Here is a 12,335-nt window from a genome sequence, read left to right as displayed (position 1 = left end):
AAGTCCCCATAGTAGCCATTTCATTGTAATGAGACCATTTTTAACTTGACCTTGCTGTATATAATGAGCTGTTGTGACGTCTAGGATAATCACAGCCTCATGAAACTGTACAATCCAAAGAGAAACACTACAGACTGAGAGCATTCAGAGATGTAGCTAGAGTAGCTAGTTTTCCCAGAACAGAAGTGCTCGCATCTAATCACGAATAATGCAATTCTTTCAGAAATCTCCAAATGTCAAAGGTTTTTGATAGCAAATCACAGCATGACTTTTTCTATGATGTCACTCATGGTCTTGGTGTCTTAATGTGGTATTTTGGAGGGATTTTTGACCATTTCTATAAATTCTTGATTGGTCAACAATGGTTAAATTTGGCATCAAATCTGTGTAACTAAAGGTATCAACCCAGAAATAACTGCAACAACTTATGAGACATAATAGCGCATGGGAATGTTAATCATATACATCCATCATAATGTTCTAAGCCCTTGAAAAATTTGATTAACCAAAACACAATGTTTTTTACAGATTAATGACTATAGAAACTTGAGCTGCATCCCAAATTAATCACCAGGTTCCCAGCTTTCAGGCTTTCATCTCCACCTAAAGATTCCCTGTCCCTCATAAAAAAGACAACATGGGTCAATGGTATAGAAGGGAGGAGCAGAAGAAATAAAGACTCCACATGGAATGCGTATTTATATCAATTGGAAATATTCAAGATGTCTAAATCATCAATACTAAACTAATTTCCCCAAACATCAGCAGGACATATTTGGTATCATATTTATTTTCAGACCCAATATATTAACTGCCAGTTTTAGGCCAATAAATAAATAAATAATTATAAGATCAGTATTTCTTCAGTGTGCAGACCACAGAGAAATTGAGAAATTATTATTGTAGTCAAAACCTCATTATAATATTATCCTGTTTTTATGGAGATGGGAAGATAAGGGAATAAAGAGATACATAATTAAATTAAAGGGAAAATAAAATAGGAAAGTAAATAAAAAGGTAATTAATACAAAAGATAAATAAATAAAGATCAAATTTAAACTGAAATATCAATTCATCACAATTGCTACATTTATTTTGAACATTTTCTTTGGTACATTTAATGGCAGTTATTGAGTCATTTATTTTATTGTTTTGGCTGCTTCCGTGTTCCATAGCCTCAGCCTAAGACATTGCTAAAAACAATGCATGTACATGCTAAACTTGTTTATTTTTACTTTGTTTTAAACTAAATTAAACAAGGACAGAGGTGTGATGGAAAATATTAGTCTGTACAATTTAATAAACTGTTCTTAAATGAATATTTTGGGCAATAATAATGAATAACTTAAACAATATAGTGAAACATGTTAACTAGGTCCACTTACTTTTCCGGATCCTTGACTCGTACCTCAGTTTGCTAGTGATACTAAATCACCTGTTTTAAGTGTTTTCTTGCTCCTAAATAATTTTGCTTGGCCGTAAAATAAACTAGCTAACAGTGTGATAAAGTATAGCTGAGCACTGAGCACTGTCTGCTCACACCTCTGACCGTCCAGAAGACATCCTACGTACGTTATAAGGAACATTTTCAGTCTTCCTTGTAGATCTAAACAATACTTTTCTCTGCAGCATGGCACCATATTATTGTGTGCTGTCACATCGAGACAACAAATACAAATAAAAACACCAAAATCTGTATTGATGCATTTCCTCCAGAACACAATTGTTATGTTGTCTGTTATAAGAAGTTGTATTCCCTTCAAACAACAGGATCTGTCAGTCAGATGTCTTTTTGAAAAGAGACATTTCAGAGGATGATTTCTGAAAACAACAGAAAGTGAACAGCTTGTGGACGAACATGATCTGCTGACTAAAGCATTAAACTTTTCTAATTCCACAAAGTCACTTGGACATGTCCAAACTAAATCCTCTAAAGCAGTGTCACACTGTTTGAACGTATGATTGCAGATGCTTGTGTATCCTCCAGGTTTGTTGTGTGTGCTTCCTCAGAGACTGCCGCTGAGTGCACTTGGCTGTAAATCAGCCTGCATATTGGAGGAGGTGAAGAGCGTGGATTAAATTTCATCCATATGCTCTTGAACTGATCGGTCATGTTTTCCTTGCAGGGAACGCCAGCAGTGTTCTGCTGTCAGAGGAATTACGTTACGGGCTCTCAGCCTCGCGGAGATAAACCCACCTCGTCTTTTTTGGTTTTCTTTTCGGAACTATTGTTGTTAACACGCTTAGGGGAAAACTGCAGAATAGGAGCTGCAGATGTTTCTCTTTGAAAAGGAAACAACCTTACATTTTTAATAGTATTTATATATTTATTATGGACATTTTAGGGGGCAAAGCAGTGGTGCAGATGTTCTGTTGTTGTAGAGTCCCTACAATGTCTATGTTATTACGGCATCTTTCAAATAATTTTGGTGGCCTGAGCCAGAATGTGTTCAAAGAGATTACTCCCAATGGAATCTGGTGCATGTGATGCTTTCAGCCCATTTATTTCAGTGTCCTTGGCTCGGAACCACGACAATCTAAGCCATATAGTAGCTTAAAAATAAAGAATATATATATTTTTATAAAACGGACATCTCAAATTAAGCAATCTGATTGGTTCTTAGCCGTGATATAATGAGCGTATATCATGGGTAGAATTGTAGTTACCTTTCACAACAAGTCAGTATCCCTCCGCGTCTGAGAAAAAGCTACGCCTTTACAGCTGTTAAATTACGTCCGTTAAGAAACAAACTTACAAAGCTTTACTATGTAAATAAGAACAGAGTTCCATTCGTTCAGTAGCTTTTATTATAAATAATATCAGCGTGAAATGACAATAATCAAACACGTACTATACAGGCTGAAACACAGACGTGTTTACAATTCAATCTGGTCCAAATGGAAAAAAAATGAAACGAACAGAACACCGCGCTAGCTGTTAGCGCGCTAGCTGTTAGCACGCTAGCTGTTAGCACTATGTTTTGTGCAGAAGGCAACGGAGGGACTATTTTATTTTGAACACCATTATTTAATAATAAAAACTATTTAAATTGGAGTGTGTATTTTTCTTTCATATTGCCCCACTTGGTAACCGTTTTATATATATATATATATATATATATATATATGCTCATTATATCACAGTTATATCACGTCGGGCCAAACCACGCCCCTTAACTGTGATATAATGAGCATATACCACGGCCTGTCGTGAGCTATTGCTTAAATATATATATATATATACTGTATCTTTAAATTCAAATCTCTATTCGAATTTCAATTCTAGATATTATTATATAGTTCATTGTCAAATCTTATTAATTAAGTATCATTACAATCCAGAATATTAATTGATGGACAAAATGCTTTGGAAAAGCTTTTATTTAATAATGTAATAATTCTGATGTCATTAAACTATTTGGTGTAGACCAAAATATAAACTAACAACTAACTGGGCAGATTATCATGAAGTATTCAGTTAATATTAATAGTCCCGAGAGACCCAATTGTAAACACTTCATTGTAACTATCCCGTAGGTTCCTATAGTTTCCTTAGAAGGAACTGAAATGTAACTGTAAATTAATAGGAACGTTCTTCAGGAGACGTACGTTCTTTGTAACGTCACAACTGACATCAAAATATAAAACATAGGTCGAGACGTTTATTAGACATTTTAATACGGAAATGTTACATATTGTACATATTGTAACTCGGTCATCTCAGTGAACTTCAGATATAAATTGTGCAGTTTGAAAGTGTAACTTGTTGTGTTGATGGCATCATGTGAAATCCACTTGTGCATGGATTGCTAGTCATGCACAAGTGTCTCTCCAGAAGCTACAAGCAGGCAAATGAAGCCTCTGCTGAAGTCGTGATGTTTCACAGGGCTCCTCCAACAATAATGAAGTCATGACTGATTGCGAGTATATCTTTATCAAATGAACTGCGCCGACCCGAGACCTGTGTCTGATCCTGCATTTGAACTGAACTCAAGTAAAAGGAAATGTATATTTCCATTTGAACTCATGGCTTCAGTTTTTCAATTTTCAACTATTGTTCAGTGTTTTTGTTCTTGCACTGTTTTCTCTTTTCTTTCCAGTCTGGTCTGTTGTTGGCTCCCTGAACCCGACCCTACTGAACCTTCAGAAGGTTTCAGTGCTGTCACTTTGTTTGTGCAGTGATTTTAAGTGGGGCATCAAACAGAGGCCCATTGTTTGTTGTGCTTCTGCAGGTGTTCCTTCTCTTCTCCAGCTCTTTTACGCACAAGAAGATAATTGAACAACGTCATCATTTGGTCTGCAAGTGATCACTGTTTTAAGGGATAAGGATGGCAATATTCTATATTTTTATTACTGTCAATAAATCATATGAAAAGAACAAAACCATCAATGAAGTTATCCTATTACAAGTTTTGTGTGAAATAAATATTACAGCTACCACTATAGCTCTAGCAATAAAGACTGAAACAAATATTGTCTTGCTTAATTTATAGGAACAGTTTAAAAAACAAACAACTGATGTTGGCTGATTTGGAACATGCGTCACCCACAAACCTTACATATCTCTTGCACAGCACTTCCAATTCTTAAATTCTAACGTCAGTTTAGCTGTGACATAAGTACGTGCAACAAGTGAAGCTTGGCGAGTAGAACAGAAAGTCCTGGACGTTCTCACACGCAGTCCCCTCGTCAACACAACAAGCTGGTACTTTTTTATTTCCTCGTTGTTTGGGGAAAAAATCTTAGACTGTTCCCACATAGGTCTATTTTGTCTAACCAATTAGGAGCAAGTGACAGTCAATGTCATTTCAGTCAAGCTGTGCAAGGAGCTGCTGCCAGCCGTTTAATTCTCAATTTTAAATTCTCAAAATACATCGATTTTTGATAGGGATGCACTGAAATCAGATATCGGGGCTCATACTGAATCAAATAGCTGTATGGATGAAGCGTCTCAGAACTTCACTTATAAGGTTATGAAACTCTCGATGTAATAACTATTTAGCTGAAAATGATCCAGGTCTTAATTTAACTAGAAAATAACAAAAACTGATAACATGTTTGTTTCTTTTCACCAGCACTGGTTTAACAAAGTCTGCCTGTTTATAGACACAAATATTAACTTTGGTTTTTTTTTGTGATCAAAAGTTAACATCAATGAATCTGGACATTGAGGTCCCGATGAGATAGATTCTATCTTTGGGCTTTTTTCAAGGAAAAACGTTTTACTCTCTGCTTTTGCTAGTATCAGGTCCCGGGTTCGATTCTGGCCTTGGGACCATTGCTGCATGTCATACCCCTCTCTCTCTCTCTCTCTCTCTCTCACCCACATTTCTACACTGTCAAAGGAAAGGCCTTTTCCTCCAAGCCTACTACTAGCGACACATTTAGGAACTTAAACAGATCATCAGAGAAAAAGCAAGACAGCACAGAGTCTCTCCCTCTCCTTATGGAAGTATTTCCCTTGCTGCGACGGACACAGCCACTAAACTATACGCAAACGAGGATGTCACCGATATGCAAATTTGAATGGGCATCATCAGATGACTTTGAGTGTCTTTTGGAGCTAGTGCTAGCTACTTTCATTGGAAGTTTTTTTGAAACACTGCGTTTTATTCTCCACAGCTTTGTGCCATAAATTATGCCATCATTTTCCCGGGAGATCGTACCAATGGCAGACAGAATTGCCAAGTCAGTGAAAGCGAGGCTTTAAGGGAACCAATCTAAATGTCGGTGGTGTCATTATTCTAAAGCCATGACGTTGTGCAATCACGTTCACTTTGTAATGATAAGTTGAAGCAAAAAACTTGTCTATGGTCAGTTCAAACAGAGAAAGCAGCAGAGTGGTGAGTATAACATGACTCTATACTGAGAAGTCCTGTGGAAATGTACATTATGTTGATTTTAGCAAGACAACAAGTAGACAAAAAACATGTTTATGTGAAATAATGATCACAAAATTAGTTTTATTTTATAATTATAATTATATATTCTTTGATATGATGATAGAAATATAGTTATAACTTCACTAAACTCACTTTTGCTCTGGTTGTGGTACATTTTAAACATGTTAAATAATTAGTGCACAAATGTATTTATAGAATTTATGATGAAATGTAAAACATAATGGCTGGCTACTTGACTGTTAAGATCAGTTTTGTCAGTGAAAAACATTTCTTTGTTTTTCCTCGTCCCGTCTCTTGAATATTTCGAGTAAAGGAGCTGTTTTGGTATCATGCAGAGGTGACGACACTGAGGGCAATTGGAACAATGACCATTTCCTCTCAGAGCTGCAGAGATGAGAAAATGAGAAGAGGACAGACGCAATTACCAAGATTCTGCACTTTGAGTCAATGGCTTCTAGGACAAACAGTCATTTACAGAAAGTCATTTTGTGAACCAGCAGTGTCAATTATCAGTCAAGTCTGTTCCACACAAAACTGTTTACATTAATTTCAGAAGCAAGGACACACAGATTAGTTAATGTGAAACCAAGCTCAGCTATATCAAACACGTGCATTTCCAGATTTACACATTGTCGCAGATGATGCCACTCACAGGATGACAGTAATTAATAGCCTCTACAATTGTTTTACGCTAGTGCCACCTGCAGGCAATAAATGAAACATCTGTATTTGTTTCCTTTTTGTATTTAATAGTTAATACTGCTAGCCATGTTGTGGGGACAAACATATGACATTGTGAGGACTCGCCTTCTATCTGGGGACACAAAGCTGGACTTCAGGAGGTTGAGCTTTTTGGTATTAAGATTTTATTTGCTAAAGTTAGCTGCATTCAACATTAGCCAAAGGGTTAGCTAGCTTTGTTTTATCCACCAACGTACGTCTCGAGAGTCAGTTTTTCCGTTGTATAAGTTTTACAGTGGCACCTCATGAAATATGACAGCTACAGTAATTTGGAAAATAGCGATATGGGGCATTGAAGCTAGCACACGCCACCATCCCTCTGCCTCACTTCCCGAAGCTTGTAGACTACTTCACAGGAAGGAGAGCAGGTGGTGGCTTCAGTGGGGATGGACCACCAGTTGTTTCAATTCAATTTATTTCTCCATTTCTTTGCTGATCCTGCCCCAGTATCACACATCATCTCAGATATATTTTATTGCTGTATGAAGAATTTCTATGAGCATTCTAAAATACGATAAATCATATTTTGAGATGAAAACATTCAATTAATGTTAATCAGATCCAGAACACATTCATATTTATCCTTGCATAACGCTCCCTCATTATATTTAATTGTAGTAGCAGTGTATTGTTACAATTGTCTTCCCTACTCGGCTTTCAACCAATTAAGAGACAACACAGCTGTACATACTCAGATTGAATTAACTGGCTTTTAGTATGGAGACAGCCTCACTAGCTTAATACAGAAAAGACTAAGGGGGAATGTCACAAAAGGTCTCAGTTTTCACCCCGGCAAGCAGCAAGTAACAAACAAGCAACTTAAACAGCTTCCCTCAACTATTGTTGAATTATAAATGAGAGGCCTGTTGGGAAAACAAGGTTAAATATTAAAAGAAAATTCATGTTAACAGCTTGTTAGGGTCAAGATGAATGCTCAGGCTACCATATCAACGACAAACTGTTATTAGTGTGTCGACAGGGCTACTTAAGAAATCAATCTGTGATCATCTCCAAAGTCTTAGTCTGGTCACAAAGGAACATATTATTCAATAGTTTCACCTGTACTAATTGTACTGAGATTTTGAATGTGTTATAAAGACAAATTAAGCAATTAAAATGCATGACTAAAATTGTGACATTTGTTTGAATAAAGTAAGATTGCTAAAGAGAGAGAGAGAGAGAGAGAGAGAGAGAGAGAGAGAGAAGAGAGAGAGAGAGAGAGAGAGAGAGAGAGAGAGAGTGAGAGAGAGAGACAGACAGGGAGAGAGAGAGAGAGAGAGAGAGAGAGTGAGAGAGAGAGGAGACAGACAGGGAGAGAGAGAGAGAGAGAGATAGAGATAGAGAGAGATAGAGAGAGAAAGGCAGAGAGAGAGGGAGAGGGAGTGAGAGAGAGAGAGACAGAAAAGTTCTAACTCTCTCTATATGATGCGTAGATAGGAGAGGATCGAAATGATGCGACTTCTCCAGCTCCCTGAACAGATCTCTTCCTCTCTCGATCTCTCTCTCGAGAGAGAGAGAGAGAGAGAGAGAGAGAGAGAGAGGAAACACTGAGAATATAGAGAATGGTGTGAAACAGGGAGGGACCCTGCCATGGAAAACCGGCTACGGAAATGCCTCCCAATTTGGGAAACAATGGGCTCCACTACAATATGCAGACAAAGCAGACTTCAGGACTCTCTCACAGTAAATATATTTGGCAGCAGTGCGTTACAAAGAGAGAAGGTTCTCTTAACTTCCACCAGTCTGAATTTAGAGACAACCCCTCTCTTCAACGCAACAAAACATAATAACAGATTTTTTGCTCCAAACTGCAATCTGCAATTTGCAGAGGTCTGGCACAAAGTATGGTACTTGTTAAAGGATAAGTACACAAATCAGTTCAGTGTCGCACAAAACTCAAACTAAATCTTTGACGTTTTGGAGGGCCGTGAAAGTATTTCAACTTCAAATACTAAGTGCACAGTATACTGCATACTTATACAGTACACTGGGCACTTAATCACCCCCTGAGATAATTATTAATGCAACAGAAGAATGTGTTTTGGGTAATCACTACAGTTTTCTCATAAGTTGAAATCTCCAACCTAGTTCTGCGATAGAGGTCAGACAGACGAGTGTTCAAATAGGATGACTTTTGAATGGTTTGAGAGGCTGGAGAGCCTGGAGGGCCTGAACGCACCGATCCGAGAGTACACATCTGCATCTGAGCAGGCGCCCCATGACAGGTGAGGGCTTGGCGGGGTGGTGTGGATCACAGATAGGGGGAGAGGGAAGGCCAGGACAGAAGGTGTTGGAGTGAGAGAAGATGGAGTATGGAGCAGTGGTGTCGGCAGGGCAGGAGGTGGGGGGAGTGGCATCGGAGGTGGAGAAGGCACCGGTGGGGGCGGAAGTTGAGCGACGACCGTAGGTTTCACCAGGGTTACGGTTTGTACAGGTGGTGTAGCTTCAGGGACCAACTCACTTTTGGCTTGTAGGGCCTGACACGACGTAGCATGTTTGAGTGTGTAGGTGGCGCTGTGGTAGAAGCTGTAGTACTCTAGCGCGTGCCTCGCCTGGGTCAACTTCAGCCTGCAGGACAAAACAAAACAAACAACGAGACACACGTCAGCACAAGTCTGAGCTGTGTTAGCCTAGCTTCGCATAAAGAGTGGAGGCAGGGGAAGACAGCTAGCCTGGATCTGTCCAAAGTTCAAAAAGCTTAAAGACCTTGTTACACCAGAAAGTGGCACAGCAAAATTCTTGACATGACAAAGGATCCTAAATGACTTTCCATTGCTATTGTTTCTGTGCCACCACTACGTAGCGTGGGGGGGGTGCTGTCCGAGGTCCGTGCGGAATTATTTTTTTTTCACTCTCCTTACCTCCGATCTGTCTTTGACTGTAGGTGTGTGCGCACGTGTGTTTGTGTTGGGAGCTAAGCCCCGCCCCTTGCAAAACTCAAAATTGTCTGCAAGCCATATGGCGTCATCGAAAGAGCCATAGGTTCCCGACCCCTACGCTAGTCGGTCACAATAGCTCTCCAAGCTTCTTTCTATTTCTTCTCTACTATCCCTCGTGGCATTTTGTTCTCAGAATCAGTACGTCATGTCATATATTAAAGAGTTTTTGTAGAGGGGAAAAAAGATCTCTGAGCTAACAAGCTTGCTGTACTTGTTATTTGTTAAGCTTGTTACCTTTGGCGCTAACGGGATGATAAGTTCCCACAGTTTATTCAAAAGATGTACTTTTACCATTGACTTCTGCCTCATAACTAACTGTCTGCTAGCCATAAATAAATAAATAAAATTAGATGGTGCAACACAGTTAATAATCTACAGTAGTTATGGGCTCTCCAGTTCTCAAAAAAGCTTGCTATTGTCTTACTTTGCTTATACTATGCTATCCCTCCAAGCCAATCAAGCATGGATTTTGCTTTAGTAAAATGTAAGAAAAGCTGTGAGGAAAACAGACATTAACAACAAATAGGGTGAAAAATAATAAATAGGATTTGATCTCATGGGATGTTTGTTACATCATGTATTTCTCTCCGACATGTACACACCTGTGTCTCAGCTGTAAGAGTTTGTACAGCAGCAACAGGATTAAAGCTCCACCCAGAGTCACCAGAAACACGGCCACCCTCGCATCCAAGCTCCAGCATGGTTTCCCAGCAGCTCCGGGAGAGCTGCAGGTCCTGGGGGGCTGTGGTGTCTGGAGGGGTCCCTCCATACCTCGCTTAGGATTGATGATGGCCTGGACCAGGACAGTCTCAAGCTTGGGAGGGATCTGGAGAGAAGTGCTGCTGGTCACCTGATGATCAGCCTGCATCGCTGCCAGGTTTTATCCGGTGGGGAAGATTGATGAAGTGTTGTGTGATGTAAATTATTTCCACATGTTGAACACACGCTGAGAAGTGTGAGCAGGTGTCTCCAAGGTGGTGGCTTCAGATGGCTTTAAATGTCGGATGCTCTGTAACATAAAAGGTGTCAATCACTGCATGTTTCAGAATGAAGCTGCGGCATTTGTTGACTTTATGTTGTTTTCTGTAAACTAACAAAGTTATATTTAATTCAGTGTTTCTCAGTAAAATGCAATGCGTGTATCATGTGTTGAGCATTTCCTTCCTATTAAAACATTTAAACCTGCAATAACAGATGTTTTTCCCCACTTGGGGACAGCAAACTTAAGTTGCGAAATTGACATCTCATCACCTTTTAAGTTGATACGGTGAGCCAGTTAGCAAACTGCTTATTTACACATCCAGCAGTTATGGATTTAAGTCGTGTTTGTGTCCAGCTGATGAATGTAAGTTCAATATCCTCTCTCTTGAGAGTCTCTTCCATCCATTGAGGAGAGTATCTGTCTCTCTAGCTGCTAAATGCTCCACTATGTTCACCAGCTAGTCTCTAACGGTGTCTTGTCTGCTGTTTGCTGCTGAGCAGGTAGAGTACATGGGACTTTTAGAGGTTTATTTATACTGAAAACAATTCGGGCAGCGAGAGTGAACCTAAACAGTAGTTTAGGGCTGTAAAGCTAAACAATAAACTCAAACTGGCCATAAGGCTTCATAAATCCGCGATTATCTACAGATTCAGCTGATAATTCTCTAAAGGTTTATCAATCTGAGTGAGCCCTCTACTTTGTTTACACATTAAAATATCAATTATATAAAATACTACATTGTTTACATCCATGTTTGCTTGCTAGCAGTCTCCTTTTTCCATTTTCAGCCTTTTTCTTTGCTTTTAATGGCGCAAACCATAGTTTTCCTGATGTGTTTTCGCCAGCAACTGTCAATCAAAAGAGTAGTGTGAAAGCATCAGCATGATGTGCTGCATAGCATTATTACTTAAAGGCGCCCTGTAGTTATTAAGCATTTATGAACAAACATTCATTAAATGACTAACAATCTCAATGTATTTCAATGTAACTGTAGTTTTCAGACAATGTCTTTAAACAAGTGAAATCACTGACAAACCAACAAACAGAAATGTACACGTGATAACACAATGAACAGGATTAACTGTGTATCGAGTGAACACATTTAAGAAAGAAAATACAGGCTGTCTGATAATCTGTTTAAAAACTTCAACTCACTTAATATTTGTCTGAAAATGCTACAAGAATTGTGCAACTTACTTCATTCAAATGTGATGGCGTCGCAGTAAGTACGTTCGTGAGAAAAACGATAAAAAAAACTGAACACAACAAGAGCACTGGTTAAAAACTGAGTGGCTTTCCAGGACCAAATGCAAAATCCTGAGCACGCACCAATGGGAGGAAGCCAGTGAAAACAGCAGGAAACAGTGCACTTCCCCGACACACTATACAGAGATGTGATTGGAGAGCACTTATTATCGCTATGGATACAGGAAACTGGTCAAGGATGTTCTTGTGGGTCTGAAGAAAACACACGTGTGTGATATAAAAAGGGATGTTTGATTGGTGGGGCTTCCTACAGACTACATTTATTCAGAAAGTATTCAGATCCTTTCGCCTTTTACACACGTCATTGTAGAATAGATTAAGTTGACTTTTCACCCTCAATCTTCACAACAGTAATGAAACAATGTAAACAGGATACAAGAAATATTTACAAAATGTGTTAAAAAAACAAACAAATAAAATCTTAATTTGCATAAATATTCAGACCCCTTGCTAGCGTAGTCATACGCATACTGTTTGTGTCAATTTTGAACTATTGATACGTAC

At 38.8% G+C, this 12,335-nt stretch overlaps 1 protein-coding gene across 1 annotated transcript; it reads right to left on the bottom strand.

The window, feature by feature from the left end:
* Positions 1 to 8,160: 8,160 nt before the first annotated feature.
* On the bottom strand, positions 8,161 to 11,855 carry LOC115016888 (arabinogalactan protein 1-like). The gene is made up of 3 exons (XM_029444967.1): positions 11,763 to 11,855; positions 10,186 to 10,592; positions 8,161 to 9,212 (listed from the first exon to the last, which is right to left on the bottom strand). Exons 2-3 carry the CDS (start codon positions 10,449 to 10,451, stop codon positions 8,747 to 8,749), a joined length of 732 nt encoding a protein of 243 aa, XP_029300827.1. The 5' UTR covers positions 10,452 to 10,592; positions 11,763 to 11,855; the 3' UTR covers positions 8,161 to 8,746.
* Between the last annotated feature and the right edge of the window lie 480 nt (positions 11,856 to 12,335).

This window comes from Cottoperca gobio, chromosome 12 (assembly GCF_900634415.1).
Source record: "Cottoperca gobio chromosome 12, fCotGob3.1, whole genome shotgun sequence".
In the NCBI taxonomy this organism is placed as follows: Eukaryota; Metazoa; Chordata; class Actinopteri; order Perciformes; family Bovichtidae; genus Cottoperca; species Cottoperca gobio.
Note: the sequence above shows the minus strand (reverse complement) of the source record. Positions and strands in the feature narration are given on the sequence as shown.